Below are 18,445 nucleotides of genomic sequence, written 5' to 3' on the forward strand. Positions count from 1 at the left end.
CCGGAGCATTTGAGATCACATAAGGTCTTTAGTGGGGATCGAATTGCTTAGTCAGGTATCTTTCGCCCCTCTTTTAGACATATGTTTTACTGCAGGGTTTGTTGCTCGTGCTGTGTGGATGCAGTATTATGTATCAAAGTAATTTTTTGCAATTATAGGCTGTTTATCTGTACTAAAGTATGGGCCCTTTATAGCTTAACGATCGCTATGAGTCATGACTCCGCGTTGAAGACCTATAATGTTTACCTTATAAATATTATGACTTGGATAGAATGTTATCTCCTTTGCACTCATTCTACATCTTCTTATTTCTATCTTATTATAAAATTAAATATGCATTACATTTGTTTCTGGAAAATAGAGCCCACTAGAGACAATAGGTATGGGTTAGAATGGTAAATTCTGGTTTTAATGTATCAAGCAATAACTATAACACGTCAAGATTTCAAAGTATGGCGGTGGAACTAATTTAATCAATGGATTAAAGATCTACAAAAGACTACTTTTAAGGTTGTACCAAACAGAATGACTAGATCTAATTTGGCTCGTTTAATTTTTTTCACCTTAACTGAAAAAACAAACATTTGTATTATTGTTCATTCATTAATCAGGATTGTTTTGTAATAAACTTGTTATTACATGTTCATTGGTATGTTTTGGAGTTGCTGTCTTTATAAACGAAAATACAATTGAAATTTATCAATGTTCATGAGCCTGTTATGGTTTGAAACATTAGTATGATTTGCAAACTAAATGTTCCAGTAGCACTCATGAATTCATTATAAATTACGTTATTTAGTTATTTCATTTTAGCACTATTTTGCAGTACATCTTATTACATCTTTCTTATACTATTTGCAGATTGTTGCAGAATATTTTGGCTCCATTGGAACTATGGTATTTAGGAATGATACTTCAATACATTGGCCGTCAGATCGAGGACCACCAAAGAACATTCCAGATTGTGGATTCAAGGGAGATAATCCCCACTGTAAAGTGAAAGGTTTGGTTATGATTTGTCATCAACTTGTCAGAAAAACAGCAGTTTTTTTTCATGTTGATTAAAATACTGCACATGGGAAAAAACTCAGATGACCAATTAGTTTTCTGTCACGCTACTGTCTAAATCGCAATTTTATTATGTTATAGAATCACAAACACAATAGGTCAAATATATAGAAAAAAATTGAACTGTCAAAGATAAGTTTTGTCTGGGAGGGATAGGATAGTTTATGCACATAATTACTAAATATGCAATAGCAATGGTTCATCATTATATGGCTAGTCATGGACTTAAAGTCATTAAACGATTATCATAAAAAATAATCAACCAATAGAAAGATAGAATATTTAAAGTATTGGATCAAAATAGAAAAATACTCTGTATGTTTCTTAACCCCTACACAAAAAATTAAAATGGATCAGAAGTGGCAAATGTTAGAAGCAGCTTTAAATTAACAAAATCAATTGTAATATTTATATCTTATTATACCATTATGATTTAATTGATCTTACAAGTGTTATTTAACTTTTTATACTTGTGTCTAATACTGTATTATGTGATTTCACATGTTTCATCTTGAAAAATAAAATAATTACAAAAAAAAAATAATCAACCAATAAAAATAATGAATTTTGTGTTTTGATCACAAACTTTGTAATCCGGGTACTGAGTAATTGTTTGTGACAGAAATGTCAGAAGAAGTTGCTAAACAGCAGTAACAATAATTAATTTGATGATGTCATGACAATAATGCTCCATGCCAATTAACTATGCAATTTGTTAAACTATTTTCCCCATTTTTTTCAGAATTTAACTCTACTGGACTAATAGCTGGCCTGTTTGTTGCTGTTTTTCTTGTAGTAGTTGTAGCAGGACTTATAATGAACAGGTTAAGTATTATCAAAAAGTTATATATAAAAGTAAGGGGGAAAGTCCGCTTTCTGATAGCGAAAAAAACACTGATATGCCAGTACGCAAATAGTAAAGAATTTCCAAGGTACAATATAAAACCGTAAATCGAAATAAACAAACAACACAAATACACAAATACAATCATATTCTCTTTTCAAGCAATGGAAATAAATGGAAAGCAAATGGAAATAGTGAAAACATCTGCCATATTTCTAACTTATTCTGTCCTTGACCACATCTAACACTTCCTCTTTTTTTTCTAAAATGATTGAATGTCTACAGCATTATATGGAAAAAACGAAAATATATCTCACGAATACATATAAATAAAGGCAACAGAAGCATAAAGTAAAAACCGACCGTGCAAGGGCTGTATAGCCAGTCAAGGTCGTTAAAAACTTCCATTTGTTGTAAAGTAAAATCACAAAAATTCTGAACTCCGAGGAAAATTCAAAAAGTCCCTAATCAAATGGCAAAAAGCTCAAACACATCAAACGAATGGATAACAACGGTCATATTCCTGACATGGCACGTAGAAAATGGTACCTAGCTAAACCTCTCACTTTTATGACTGTCGTATCAAATTCCATTATATTGTCAACGCTGTTCGAACAAAACAAACAGACATAATATGTAAAAATAAAAAAAAAAATAAGGGTACAGCACTCAGCATAGTGGTAAAATCTTAATTACTATAAACAAAAATATACCGTTGTTCGAAGGTCATAAATCGATATTTTTAATAGATAGAAGAGAAATAGAAATTAGTTGAGAATTGAAGGAAATAATTTATAATTGACAATCTATCAATTTTTAGACGATTGAAAAAGGAAGCTGATTTGAAGAGTCAGTGGTGGAATATTCGATTAGAGGATATCATATTCAGGTCACAAGTGGTCGGTAGTAAACACAGCAAATTTTCCATGCTGATGGTAGGGTACTTATCATAAAGTATAGATTTGCCTTGTTTTAGATTTCTAGTTTACATATTGAATGTTTTGTACATCACTCTAGCTGTAATGTTTTTGATGGAGTATAAGTTCCTTATTAATCATCAGCCCATTTTCGCTGGTCAAGGTTTCGATCCACTATCTTCCTCTTCACCCTTGCGGATTAAGAGATAACTTCTAATCAACGAGGTAATGCTTTTCATTGGTTGCAGTCGTAACTGACTGCATCCAATCAAAAAGAGAATATAACATGATCACGTGTTAATGTAGAAAATGTATGTACACAATCGTCACGTGATGATTGAAGTCTTTATCCCATAAACATACGACGATATTAAGTAACAATTTAAATGTTCTTAATCAACAAATAAAAGTTCCTGTGATTGTTTCGTGTACAAATGTAAGAACGTCAAACATATATTTTCGTTTCCTACTCCACCAAGTTTGTAGATTCTAGACGTAACCGTGTTTTCATCTCAACACTGAAGAGAGTTCAAGTGCTACAATTGCTAAAGAATAGTGTATCCTGAATGGGCGTGACTTTAATCAATCGATAGATGGTCCAACGTTGTTATCACAAATGTTGACTTAATCTGCAAGGGAGTAGAAGGAGGAGTGGATCGTAACCCTTGGCTAGCGAAAATGTCATCAGCCAAAAGTAAAAACACAAAAATACTGAACTCCGAGGAAAATTCAAAAAGAAAAGTCCCAAATCAAATGGCAAAATCAATAGTTGAAACACATCAAACGAATGGATAACAACTGTCATATTCCTGACTTGGTACAGGCATTTTCTTATGTAGGAAATGGTGGATTGAACATGGTTTTATAGCCAAGTTATCATTCGATGGTCTTGGCATTATTTAAATAATAAACTTTTCTGTAAATTTCATCTTTACAAAAAAAAAATTCTGAAGATGTTGATCATTGAAGATTATGCAAATTATGCAGTACCTACAAAGGGAAACTGACCTGAAGTAGAAATGTGGTAATTTTTGTCAACAGCGTAGAATGATATTAACATCGTTTTTTCATCTTTAATTTAATTGTTGACTTTGTCTTAGTGAAATTTTCTACAAAACTATTTGATTATGATATATTGATTTTTCTAGAGCACTGATGAGTTACGTTCCTTGCAAAATGAGATAACAAGCACCACAACTGACTTCACATCACATAATAAGAAACCAGCTATATATAAGGTAAAGGTTAAAAAAAAAAACACTGTTTAACGATGATTGCTCCTCTTGTTTTTATATTTTTGCCAGACATTTTGCATCAACTAGTTTTATCCATGCCATTAAATAAATTTCCACACTAATCTTTTTATAATTGTATTACATATAGTTTAAATAGCTATATTTAAAAATATCCTAAAGTCCTTGTTATTTTTTCATAGTTTAAAAAAAAAAAGAGAAATGTGGCCAAAGTTAAAAGTATGAAAAACTAGAGACTCATTTCCCTCAAAATTTATATTGGCTTATATCTTAAAAATAAGCACACGGACCCTTAATTTTTTCTGCTTTGTTGTTCCTTTACTTATATAATATCATTTGATACCAGTCTTTTAAAAAGCTTGTTATTTTGAAACACAGTAACAAACATACTTTATACAGAATCGAGATTCGTATGGTGGGTGATGCAATCATAGCAAAATATGTCGGGTCTGAATATGTGTGGAATATATACTAATTATTAAAGTTAACATTTCCTATGGATCTACGAATTTCAACATTTTTCACGTGCCTTCTTTTCTAGAACATAGTTTTAGATTACATTTGGGCCTATTTTATAATAGTTTTCAATTTTGTTTGCACTTTCGTTTGAAAAATGCATAACATTTATTCATGTTTTATCTAAACTCATAAAGATTCTTGTCGATTGTGGAAAACAGTATAAGTTGAATAGTTGATTTTTCGTTCTGCCGTTGAATTCCTTTTTCATTTTTATACCCACTATTTACAGGGTACTTTAGTTGCAGTAATGAAGACTACTTGTCTCAAAATGGTTGTTAACAGAAAATTCCTGATAGAGTTAAAAAATGTAGGTACACCACGTTATTTTGTGGGGAAAACATGTTCAGTATTATCATCATTTCAATTTATGTGATAATAATCAATAATGTCAATAAGACAACTCTCCACTGTTACAAAGTCAGGTAGAAGTAAGTAAGTAAGGGTCACCGTACGGTCTTTAACACCAAAAACTCCATTGTGAGTTTAACTCACTTCCCTCTTATGATGATAGTTATTTAAGGAACGCGCGTTATTCAGTGTGCACCAAATTTTTTATGTTATTTCTTCATTGACAGAAAAAATATTACAGTCATTTCTTAGAATTTAATTCTAAAGTCCATTGAAACCATGAAAAAAACGTTGATGACGTCACGGTCACATGACTAAATTATGTCTATGGGCTGATAACAAAATAACGTCAGCCAATCAGAAGACATGTAACATCTAAAATTAAATTATTACTACTATGGATTCATTAATATTCATGGGATACTAATTATCGTGGATTTAGTGGTTTCATGTGATGAATCAGGAATTATGATGTTCAACAAAACACAAAATTTCAATTGGCCTGTATACAGACTTTAGAAAAACACGAAATCAAACAACCACGAAAATTCATTTTTTTCTCAAACAACTAAAATTGGTAGCCATGAAAATAAATGAACCCACAGTTTACTAATAATAATCGTCTTCCAAATAAAAAAAAGATATTGAGAAATAAATTTTAACAAAATCAACAACGTTGAAGAACAAACTGCATTGATTTTGGCTTAAGCACAAAGAAAAAAAACAACATAAAAACCAATGATAAACGAGTCAGATCCATCCAAACTATTGTCAGCCCTCCTGCACTTATTGCAAGAGTAAAAACTGGGGGTACATTAGAGTAAACACATGATTGTAACTATTTGACTGGCATACATGTGAGAAGGTTAGCTAGCTATACCACAAGGTTTGATCAACTATTTTCTACATAATAAAATACTGGTGCCAAGACAGGAATATGACAGTTGTTATCCATTCGTTTGATGTGTTTAGGCTATTGAATTTGCCATTTAAATAGGGACTTTCTGTTTTTTAATTTTTCTCAGGGTTCAGTATTTTTGTGATTTTACTTGTTTGTTTAAGAAATCGTTATAAATAAAGGCAACAGTAGTATACCGTTGTTCAAAAGTATCAAACCGATTGAGAGAGAAAAATTCGGGTTACAAACTAAAGCTGAGGAACACACATCAACTTTAAGAGGAAAACAACGAAACAACACAAACACTCCAAACAATGAAGTGCAACAAGATTTAACGACAATGCAATATACATAGAAACAAAATATCAGATAACAAATGCCAGTATTTTTTTTTTAATTCAGATGAAAGACCTACAATGTAATAATTTGGTTAAATTCTTCGGATTATATAGGACTCTTAGAGGTGTATTCCTCGTAATGGAAGATTGTTCTAGAGGAAGTTTACAGGTACGTCTTCATTTCACTTTTGCAAAACAAAAATCACCGCATTGTAGTTTATTTACATATAAGGTATTAAATGTGATGCTGATTAGTACCAAGATTATAATTTGATACACCAGACGCGCGTTTCGTCTACATAAATAAACTCATCATAGATTCCAGGACTAAATTTTATATATACGCCAGACGCGCGTTTCGTCTACAAAAGACTCATCAGTGACGCTCGAATTCAAAAAAGTTAAAAAAAAAAAAAAAAAAAAAAAAAAAAAAAAAGCCAAATAAAGTACGAAGTTGAAGAGCATTTAGAACTCAAAATTGCAAAAGGTTGAGCCAAATACATCACTGGTAATCTATGTATGGGATATGACAATCCTCGGTATTTCAAATAATTCATACTTTTTCAAACAGTTAATGTATAAAATGGCCCTATAATTGATATTCATGTCACATTCGAAGTGCTGACTTCTGGGTTGCTGATATTCTTGGGGACGAAACGTCCACCAGAAGTGACATCGACCCATATTTTTTAAATAGTTGCATAGGTGATATTGAAAAGGGACCATTACCTTGTTTCCAGGTTCTTTTTTGTCTACAAGTAAAATGAATGAGTTTCGAGATCATGACATCTTATCTTATGAAATATTATCTTGTGGAATATTGTGTTTCATACACTTTTCTTCTCTGCTTATCTTCGGTAACAAATTATCCAGTATTTTTTAAATTCATTGCATTTTAGTAAACAGACTTGAAAAATCAGTACAATTTGTATTTGATTTCGACATCACCACACTTTTTGTTCAAAAAATTGGAAGTGAATTATCTATTCATCTTTTAAAAGCTTTTACTCGAGTTAAATGAATCAAAATACCGTTGTCAATCCATTGGTGGAGTTCGGCTGTTGTCTGTTCTATGGTCGGGTTGTTGTCTCTTTGACACATTTCTCATTTCCATTCTCAATTTTATTTTCCATGTTTATACTGTAATATTCGTGACAAATCGTTTATATTTCAACATAAAAATGCAAAATATTTTCTTTAATCTCACATCTATCAGACAATATTCATCCTATTTATACATGTATTGGAATGTGAGCTTCCTCTTATATAAAGCTGCATTGTATTTTCGTTTCATGAAATAAGATGATAGATAGCTAAGGGCCAGGATATTTTATTAACAAAAGATAGAAGAACTTTGTTTGTCAGAAGTAGTTGTTTGATATTACACGCATGTCTTTATTTTTTTTTTATTTTCAGGATATCTTACAGAATGACTCATTAAATCTTGATTGGGATTTCAAAGCAGCTTTAGTGACTGACCTAGCCAATGTAAAGTATTTTTCCCCCTCTTTATTTTTTAATTTGATTTATTTATTTTTAACGACACTTTCAAGCACCGACATAATGAACGAGTAATTATATATTTTGCTTACGCTTTTATTATATTTATAACAAAGTTTTAGTATCTAAAACGGTCAATTGTGTTCAACTATTGGTGCCTGTTATTTCTATCTGCACGTCTCGTTTTGTACTTTTTGGTTTTTAAATATGCTTGAAAGATGGATAAAGGCAAAATTAGTATACCGCTGTTCATACGTCGTAAATCGGCCGAGAGAAAAGAAGTCCAGGCTGCAAACTCAGACCAATGACAAAACATCAATTATAAGAGAATAACAAAGCAACAACAGGAACACTGAAGTGCAACAAAAACAAACGCCAACATACATAGATAAGAACATTTTGATAACAGTGGTTGGGGAGACATGTAAAAATTGGAATGCATACATGTATTTGCAATAGTTACATGTACAAGTTTTTCAATATAAAATATTGGGAATGTCTTAACTTCATACTTCACTTATTTTAAACCACGGTTGAAGTCTTTTTTTCAATATCTATTTTAATGGGATGTCCTACCTTCACGCATCAAAAACTTTAAATCACGGTCGATTGATTAATATTTTTTTAATATCTAATTTTAGGGGATGTCTTACCTTCACGCTTCACCAATTTTGATTCATGGTCGACTGAACAGCGATAGATGTATAATCGACAGTCGGTTTGTCCTGAAAATATCCGAGTTTGGATTACCTTCTATTTTGGGAAGCAATCATCTCGAATGTGTGGAAAATGAAAAAGGTAAGAATATGTATCATAGGCGTTTCTGCTCCTGAGAAATTTACAAAGAAAATTGAATTACAATGACGAACAGAGTTCAAGTTGAAATATAAGAATTTATGAGGTGTCGGTTTTTGTCACATTCAATTATCATTCATAAAAGTTGCTTAATGATACATCATACTAATGACAGCGTGATTTCTTTTTAATTTAGTTTCCTGTAAGTTTTGCAATGAATTAAAACTGTTATTAGACACGCTTCAATTTATTTTCAGAATGTATATGGTTTGCCCCAGAATGTTTGAGAGGAGACAAAGTCTCCCAATCGTCAGATGTATACAGCTTTGCAATGATAATGTTTGAGATTCTGACAAGAATGTCTCCATTTGAAGAGGAAACAGAGAAAACATCAATCCACGGTATATACAGAAGGGAGCTGTCATTTGATATTAAAGGGGACAAGGACGAAATTTGAAAAAATAGGCAGGGCAGGAGTTTCAGTTTAAAAAACAAATGCTGGATGAGACACTGTGCCAAAAAATACAGGGTGACAATTAAGAAAAAAAAAATATACGATCGAATTAATTGAAAAATTTAAAAAACAAGATAAAAACTTAAAATAAATGCAGGACAAAATTGGTCATCTACACCCTCCTCCTCCATCATTAAAATCAAATTGAAGCTCCCTAATGTGCATAATGGTTCAAAATATGTCTTATACTTAGGCAATATTTCGTAATTGGTTCCTAGTATTTCATTAAAAAAATTACCTTATTGTATGACCTTTCAACAAACATACAAACTATCAAGTTTTCAAAAATCAAGACAGAAGAATGAAGACTTCAACGAATAAAAACAAGACATGTTATTGAAGACCTACCCGGTACCTTTAATAACTCCTAATACAAAAATTATTTCAACTGCTTTTTTTTTCTTTTTATTTTGTTATATCGTAGATGTTATTTGAAAAATGAAGACAGAGGGAAACAACCCGTTCAGACCATATCTCTCAGCATTGTCAAATGACGTTTTAGGTTTGTAACCCGGATATGTGTTCTCTCATTCGATTTATGACTTTTTTTTGAACACCGGTATATTACTGTTGCATTTATTTACGAACTATCATGTTATTAAAACAAGATATATATTTGAAAATCTAAGCTAATACAAAAAATTTTCAATATTATTTCTCTTCTTTATATTTTTGGTACCGCAGATGTTATTCGAAAAGTAAAGACGAAGGGAGATAACCCGTTTAGACCATCTCTCCCATCATTGTCAGATGACGTACCTAAGATGATTGATTTGATGCAGGCCTGTTGGGATGAAAGTTTATTCAAGCGACCAACGTTTCGTTCCATCAAGAAACAGCTGAAAGAAATTACCGGGTATGTACATTATTCAGTGCGATAACGGAAAATAAGGGATTTACCGTCATCGTTTATTTTTTTCCGTCCTTGTAAAATGTCCCGAGTTTTTGGTGGGATGATACGTCATGGTCAAATAAAATTGTTTTAAACTATTAACTTTATTTTTTATTTAACCTTCCATCTATTGGTGCGCTTCATATGTCTAATGTGTTTTGGATTTTTAAATATTTTGCGTCAGTCATCACTAAATTAAGAGACATCCGTTGTCGAAATGGCCATATGGTGTTGAAAAATTGTTACCGTTAATGTTGTTATCACAGATGCGCTAGTGTATAAAAAAAAATGCCTGTCCGTCGTAACAAATTATATGCCGGGTATCTTGATCGATTTGTATTTAAATCATGAAATTATAGAACGAATTTTCAAATACAAAAAATCATTTTTGTACTCTTAATTGTTTTTGTTTATATAAATGTCTTCCAATACTAAATATAAATATCTATACATTTATATCAACGAATATCTGTGAAACAGTTAACCCGGTAGGAAATTTCGGAGAACATTTTTGAACAATAATTTGATAGTTGTCATAGACAAGATGTGAATACTCATATTGAATATAAACATTTGGTGCATTTTCATCCTTTTCCCCCTATTTTATGAACAGCGTGGACAAAATTTCAATATCTTTGTTCATATAACAGATATCATCGAACATAGAATCACAAACGCGGTACCGAAACCCAATCATTCAACGACGAAATGTATGTTTTCTGTGAAAGCAACACATCAATGTTTTCTTGCTAGTGTTAAAAATCGGTTTGTAAAACACCTGCAAGCATAGATATATACCCCCCCCCCCAAAAAAAAACGGTTAGCCATTTATATCTTCGTTACAATAATGTTATGTTATAAGAAATATTGAAATAAATCTAAGTGTTGCTTTTCCTTGTAACTCTTATTAAATAAGTATAGGAAACGGAAATGAGATGTTTTACTAAATTCATAAATTAATACACGCATTTATTATTTTGAATTTTTATGATGTTAAATGTATTGATATGTAATTATAATGCAAGATTTGATCACCTAAGCTGTATTAAGCCATATCTTTCTAAACGCACGTCTAGCTTACAAAATTTTATGATGAATGTATCTCCTTATTTTTTATAGTTTCGACTTTTGTATTTCCCAATCAACCATTCAATCGTCAAATATCTTTCAAGACTGTAATTTTTAAATTTTTTTTTATCCTCTGTTTTTGCCTGGCTTTCCAAAGAATATCAGCTAGTCACAACATCTTAGATGCATTATTAAGACGTATGGAACAATATGCTAACAATCTTGAAGAATTAGTAGGACAGAGGACTGAAGCTTTTCTTGAAGAAAAGAAGAAATCTGATCAATTACTTGAACAATTATTACCAAAGTAAGTTATAGAGAGCAGTAAAACTTCTAACAAAGACAAAAAAGTGAGTGGTGTAATGAGCTTTGGTAATATCTGTACCAATTTAGTGGATTTAACACTTTGAGTTAGAGAATCCAAAAATCCTCTCTTTATTTTTTGAAATACTAAGGCTTTTCTACTTTTGGAATAGATAACCTTAGCTGTATTTGGTAAACTGGAAGGAACTTTTGGTCATCAATGCTCTTCAACTTCGTTCTTTATTTGGCATTTTTAACATATTTATGAAAACGAGACGATTTTAATTTTTAAATTATAAATTTCCCCCACCTTAGTAGCAATATACAAACAACACCTGCATGCATATGAAATATACATTTCCCAACTTATTCGATATTCAAGAACTTGCAGCTTCTACTCAGACTTTCTAAAACGTCATCAGAGTCTGAGCAGAAAGTTGATGAACCAGGGATATGTCAAAGAACGTCTCGTCTGTTTTCTTAAAAAGTTCATCGGAAGGTAGCAGGACCTTGTTGATAAATATTCCGTATCTACTTCACAAATAATACATGATAGTCTTGGTGTATAGATTCTGCGTACTAACGTTGTTTATCATCTTAACAACGTGTTATATTGTTTTTTCATTTGTCTTTATTCTATTATTAATATTACTTTTACTGTTGGATTGTTTTCTGTGATATCCATTTAACGTGGCTCGGTACTTATACATCCCGTCAATGTGTTTGTATTATCTTTCATTTTTGCTTGTGCGTTTTATATATGTGACTTTTTGTGATTCGTTGGTTCTTATAACGTGACTCTGTACTTTAAAAGATCCCATCACTATGTTATTGTTCTAAAATATGACATTATGTTATATTTCTATTATAAATTAGAAAATACGTAGAACCACAAACGTCAAAATTACGTTACGTAGTGGAATGAATCATTTGTGGATTCTTATAAATTCTATAGAACTTTTGGACTATTTTAAATTTCGGTCTATTTCTGAAATTAATTCTGACATGCTTTTGATTTTTTTAAACCCTGTATAATAACATTGCTCATGTGAAATTTTAAAAGTGTTTGTATGAACATTGAACGACAAAAAAATGTGACGTATTAATTTTCTGACGTCAGACACGCGAAATTTTTTCTTTTAGAATTATAACACGATGATGACTGCTGTACCCATATTTTGACTATTTAATTTATTATGTCTGTTAAGTTCACGCATCATTGTGAATATAACGGAATTTGATGAGACTGTCGTACGAAGTGAGAGGTTTAGCGCTATATATATATAAAACCAGGTTTAATCCACCATTTTCTACATTTGAAAATGCCTTTTCTACGTCAGGAATATGACAGTTGTTGTCCATTCGTTTTTGATGTGTTTTGTCATTTGATTTTGCCATGTGATTAGGGACATACCGATTTAATTTTCCTCTGAGTTCAGTATTTTTGTGATTTTACTTTTTGATTCGAGCGTCATTTGTAAATGAAACACGCATCTGGCGCAACTATTCAATTTCAATCATAAGTTCATTTATTCATAAGGACGTCCGATGTGGGATAATTTGTATCGTTCCAGAAGGTCCATATGGGGACCAAAACCGCTTAAGCTGTATTTCATCATCGGACACTGTTAGTTGTAACAGCATACTTTTTCTTATATTCTATTCACTAAATTAAAACAAAACTAAACCATACAATGAGTCTCGACATTTGATTAACGCTGTCATAATTCGATCACATGATAATTGTAAGAATTTCAAAATACATTGTAATTACTATTTCCTTTACAGAACAGTTGCTGACAAACTGAAGAACAATCAGATAGTAGAGCCAGAGGCTTATGACAGTGTTACAATCTACTTTAGTGATATTGTAGGATTCACTACTATATCGGCAGAGAGTTCGCCAATGGAGGTACAATTTGTTATATATGAAATTAAAAAAAACACGTGAATTACGAAAAACGAACAAATTTAAAATAAAAATTAGAAAAAAAACCACTCTACAAAGAAAAGTTAAAATTAAACAACATACACCCCACCAAAGTGGTAAACATAAATGCAGAGGGAAGGTAAGCTGTTTCTGTTCCATGACTAGGAACACTTTAGAGCTTGGCGTATTGTAAACGTACATGTCTACTGTTAAAGATAGTGGGTTGTCCTCTGGATATATTTCGGTTAATTTGATTATTGTGTTCTGTCTAATCGAACTCATTCCATTCTGTTAACAACGAATATCTCCTTAATGGTTCGTTTTTATGTATGTTGCATTGTCGTTTGTTTTTGTTGCACTTCAGTTTTCTGTTGCTTCGTCGTTTTCGTCTTGTTGTGATCCCCTCGGTTTTGGTTTGTAACCCGAATTTGTTTTCTCTTAATCGATTTAAGACTTTTGAACAGCGGTATACTACTGTTTATTTAATGCAGTATATCTTTATGTTTTTACTTTTTATATACCTACATGTTAAGAAACAGCATCATGATAAGTACTATTTCAGGTTGTGGACCTGTTGAATGATTTGTATTGTGTTTTTGATGCTATCATCGAACGATATGACGTTTACAAGGTAAGCCTGATAGCTAACAATTCGCTGTTTACGAATCTAATGCATTCTGGGTAATATTTTCAAAAAACGTTGTGATTGGTTTAAAACGTTCTAAACAATGGAAATTCAACCAATGACGTAACGTTACGTTCATTTTGTGTACGGACAATGAGATAATCTATAGTCATTTAGATCCTGAAAAAGCGAATTAACCGTTAGATGTTAAACATGCAACAAGTTTCAATCATATATTATTCGAAAAAAGATACATGTAAATAAACAGACGTACATACAATAATAACTTGTCAAATATTGCTGATTTTGTGCATTCTAATGTAATTTCATTTGTTCATATTATTTCTAACTTCAATCTTCAGATAAATGAACGATAAGAAATATTCATACATGACACACCAACTAAAAGTTACCAGACTTGACATCGTGTCTTCTTTTGAATCACAGTCAGATTTATACATAACATTATACATGTATTTAAAAGATATGTTCTGTGCCTCTATTTGTTAGCTATCAGTTATAAGTTTGATCCTGTATTATTAATTTTAACAAATGAAAATGTCCTCAGAATGAAGTGTCTTTTAATAAAAAGCTGCATTCCAATAAATCCATCATGCAACAAAATTGACTTATAGGAATAAAGTTGTTCCAAATATCAAAAAGAAATTTCAAAACTAGCTTTCGTCTTATGTGCAATATCTAGATGTACAAGAAAACGAATACAAATAAAACCGAATAAGTTTGTATTTTCTGATCATTGAAGTACTTCTGGAAACATGATTATTGTTTCTGAATACTTAATAATATTTCAAATATATCATATCGTTTTGTGAATATATAATATCTGAATACATATTGTTTAAAGTAACATTATCCAATATGAAAGCACTGGATAAATTCGAATTTAAAAAGCAACTTCATCATCGCATAAACAATAACAATTACACGTGTGATGTGTATATAATCTGCATATGAAGTACTTCTATACCATTTTGCAGGTTGAAACTATTGGCGATGCCTACATGGTAGTATCTGGTCTTCCTACACGGAATGGAGACGACCACGTTCGTCAGATAGCCATGATGTCACTAGAAATAGTTCAGAATGTTGGAATATTTAAAATTAGACATTTCCCTGGAAAACACCTACAAGCTAGGATAGGAATTCATTCGGGTATATTATTTGCATGTTCTGTTTTCTCTTTCTTTCTCTCTCAGGCATTGAACTGACGAGTCTCGTGTAGACGAATCACGCAGCCGACAAAATTACAAGCTTGATATCTTTTATGAGTTTTGGGAACCATTTGTCGATATCTCTGCTTGATGCTGTTTCGTCCGCGATTGTACCTGCAGCTCTGTAGATAGAGCCCTTTTATGTTGACATAAACCCTTTTCTGTTGACATAAACAATTATCAATGTCCTATTTCTTTAACATATTTACTGTCTGTAATATATTGAATTATTCGTTACACTACCGATTGCCTTGGAAGTATTTGCACTCATTTTTGGCACGGTTTTGAAACGCTTCTTCTACCTTTTAATACAATGCATACATTATTCTATGAAATTTAATTATTAAAATAAAAATTGCGTTGCAAAAAAACAACACAACACCTTTTACAGGACCAGTATGTGCCGGAGTTGTTGGAACCAAAATGCCTAGATTCTGTTTGTTTGGAGATACTGTGAATACTGCCTCCAGAATGGAATCACACGGAGAAGGTATACAAATCTTAAAAGTCAATCATTGATAATCCTCTTGAAATTCATTACCATCTCAGTTGCCAACAAGGTGCCATCCTGATTTTTGTAGTTTAGCGGAAATGTTACACTGAATCCTCAATTAATTGACAAAAAGAAGCGTTTAATTCTTTACTTGGATAAAATGCCTATGATTGCTGAAAATAGCAAAAAAAACAGTTGAAAAGCAAAGAGTAATGGTTTAAATTGTAGGTGAAATACGACATTTCATCAAGTACCGAGGAAAACTTCCAAACTCCCCGTTATCTGATTCAAGGATGTCCAATGCCAAAAGCATGTAAAGAAAAAGAAAAGTAGTTATTTTAGAAGCAATTAGACCAAAAGGGATTAAAATTCATTTACAAAGAGATTAAACACTTTATTAGAAATTATAATTATAAATTTATAAGCGATCAAGGTTCCGATTAGATACGTACATTTTTTTCGTCAAAACGTATTCGAAATGTACTAATGCCAAACATTATTCAGAGGAGCGTTTCACCATACTAATCAAAATATTACATATTCATTTCAGCCATGAAGATACATGTTAGTCCTGATACAAAGAGTCTGTTAGATAAACATGGCGGCTTTAATTTAGAGCCTCGGGGAAATATCGAAATAAAGGTCGGTGAGAAAATTATACTTATACTGATATCCTACAAGTAAGCGTATATATAAAAAAAACAAACTACAAGATTTTTCTCTCTAAGTGCCTTTATAGATTTACCTTTATTAGGAACGCCCTACGTCAAGTATGTAAAAGCAAAGGATGCATAAGAACAGAATCAGTCAAGGCTAAAATTTCCATTATTATTGGTACCCAGAAATTTTAAATGGATGAATATAGCTTCATTTATTTAAAAAACAAGAATGTGTCCATTTTACACTGATGTCCTATCTGCACTATCATTTTCTATGTTCAGTGGATCGTTAAAATGGGGGACAATCTCCAATATGGCAAAAAAAGAAAGATCATATCATACGGAACATGTGTACCAAGTTTCAAGTTGATTGAACTTCATCAAAAACTACCTCGACCAAAAACTTTAACCTGAATCGGGACAGACGGACGAACGGACGCACAGACGAGACAACATAATGCCCATACATGGGGCATAAAAAGATGAAATGTGCATGAATTTATGGTTATGTTTGGTATAATGGACATCTTTAAGATATTGCAATTGATCCTGTCCATAACAGTGCAAGTCTTATTCTTAAATGGTGTCGCTTCTTTGGAGTGAAATATCAAGGAAAATTACCAATACACAAAACGATACACAGAAAAAACCTGATTGTCAACAGGACCAATATGATTGACAAAGTGTTGTCAGATTCTTAAGGTGGTACCCAACACTTTCACTAAAATTAATTTGGCTCATTTAATTTTCATAAAATTTTTTCAAAGTATTTACTTTGAGACTCTAATAAAAATATAAAAATTAATTTTTTTTTTAACCAACCGTTTTGTCAGAAAAATTACACTGGTTATATTGCAATTTGACAAACATCAATTTTGATCATTGAGAAGCTTAATATTCCTTTTACAACACAGCGTAATTAAAACGTTTAGCTGACTTTACAAAGTTATCTCTCTGTAGTGTTAGGTACCACCTTAAGGCGAAAGGTTGATGCAAGATCTGCATGTTACTCAGATTTGATAAAACATAAGGTGAACTGGAGTGCTTCTTAAAATCAGTTTCTGCTCCACTACTAACAGTTTGCTCCTTTCTGTGACTAAACTAAAATCATGTCAGCTTTGCTGTTCTGAAAGGTCTTTTTAAAACGCATTTTGCTTCATCTAAAATTTCACATCTAGGTACTTAGAATATGTATATTCTTTGGTTGAGCGATTCTTTTGTTCCGTTATTATTCCCCTTGGAATGGCTTTGTGACCCGCACTTGCTTTCACTTAATCGATATATGATTAATGAACATCGGTTAATTATAGCCTGGCATCCTGACCCAGTATAATCCTTCGTCTCCTGTCGAGCAATGACCCAGGATCCCTGGTATACTACTCGTGCCTTTATTATACAGCGTAAAGGGTTAATGAAGACACATTGGCTTATCAAGAAGATTAAAATTAGTCGGGTCATACCAGATCACCATCTCACGTCTTTCCCTATTTCTATTCTCAATTTTACTTAAAAATAATTAAAACGTTTTGTTTTGCAGGGTAAAGGGTTTATGAAAACATATTGGTTGATCAAGGAAATACAAACAAGTTGGGTCAAACCAAACCATCATCTATCAGAATACGACTCAAAGATCATAATCACTGATGATGAAAGTGAGAAAATGCAGCCGCATTTTCTTAACACTGCAACAACCTTAAAACCATTAGAAGAGGATCAAAGATCAATATTCAACGGAATCATATAAGCAAACGACATCCATTGATTAAAGCTTTATTTTTAAATCTGTTTGAATTACTAATAACGAGATGTGTTTTGTAATAGAAAATTTCATTTGCAACCAGTAATATATTTATTAATATATTCAAATATATTCTTACTGTTGTAAAAAACAACATACAAATATTTTTATATATATCAAAGCATGGTTTTAATATTTTTTCATTTTATACACAAGAAAATGGCTGTACCAAGTCAGGAATATGACAGTTGTTTTCCATTCGTTAGATGTACAAATGTATTGTAGACTTTTATTTTGCAATTTTTTAAAGGACTTTCGTTTTGAACTTTTCCTAGAGTTCGTTATTTTTGTAATTCTACATTTTTTTCATACTCTCATTTTGTGTACAAATGTATGGGCACAAATATTTGCTACCAATCTGCACATTTCATTGCAAGTCCGCTTCATTTTGAACATTTCTATTGAAATTTCTTATTGACAGACAAATTCAAATAAACCTTTATACTGTTTA

General features: G+C 31.7%; 2 protein-coding genes across 2 annotated transcripts; both read left to right on the top strand.

Annotated features, from left to right (window-relative positions):
• Positions 1-81: 81 nt before the first annotated feature.
• Positions 82-11,267, top strand: LOC139504343 (atrial natriuretic peptide receptor 1-like). The gene is made up of 12 exons (XM_071294415.1): positions 82-96; positions 862-1,003; positions 1,811-1,892; positions 2,733-2,847; positions 3,978-4,067; positions 4,831-4,908; positions 6,250-6,354; positions 7,602-7,673; positions 8,327-8,483; positions 8,738-8,881; positions 9,679-9,850; positions 11,112-11,267. Exons 1-12 carry the CDS (start codon positions 82-84, stop codon positions 11,263-11,265), a joined length of 1,326 nt encoding a protein of 441 aa, XP_071150516.1. The 3' UTR covers positions 11,266-11,267.
• Positions 11,268-12,805: 1,538 nt separating this feature from the next.
• LOC139504344 (atrial natriuretic peptide receptor 1-like) lies at positions 12,806-17,940 on the top strand. The gene is made up of 7 exons (XM_071294416.1): positions 12,806-12,864; positions 13,046-13,169; positions 13,750-13,818; positions 14,811-14,985; positions 15,436-15,534; positions 16,088-16,179; positions 17,734-17,940. The coding sequence occupies exons 1-7, from the start codon at positions 12,806-12,808 to the stop codon at positions 17,938-17,940; spliced, it is 825 nt and encodes a 274-aa protein (XP_071150517.1).
• Positions 17,941-18,445: the final 505 nt, after the last annotated feature.

This window comes from Mytilus edulis, chromosome 14 (genome assembly GCF_963676685.1).
Source record: "Mytilus edulis chromosome 14, xbMytEdul2.2, whole genome shotgun sequence".
NCBI lineage: Eukaryota > Metazoa > Mollusca > Bivalvia > Mytilida > Mytilidae > Mytilus > Mytilus edulis.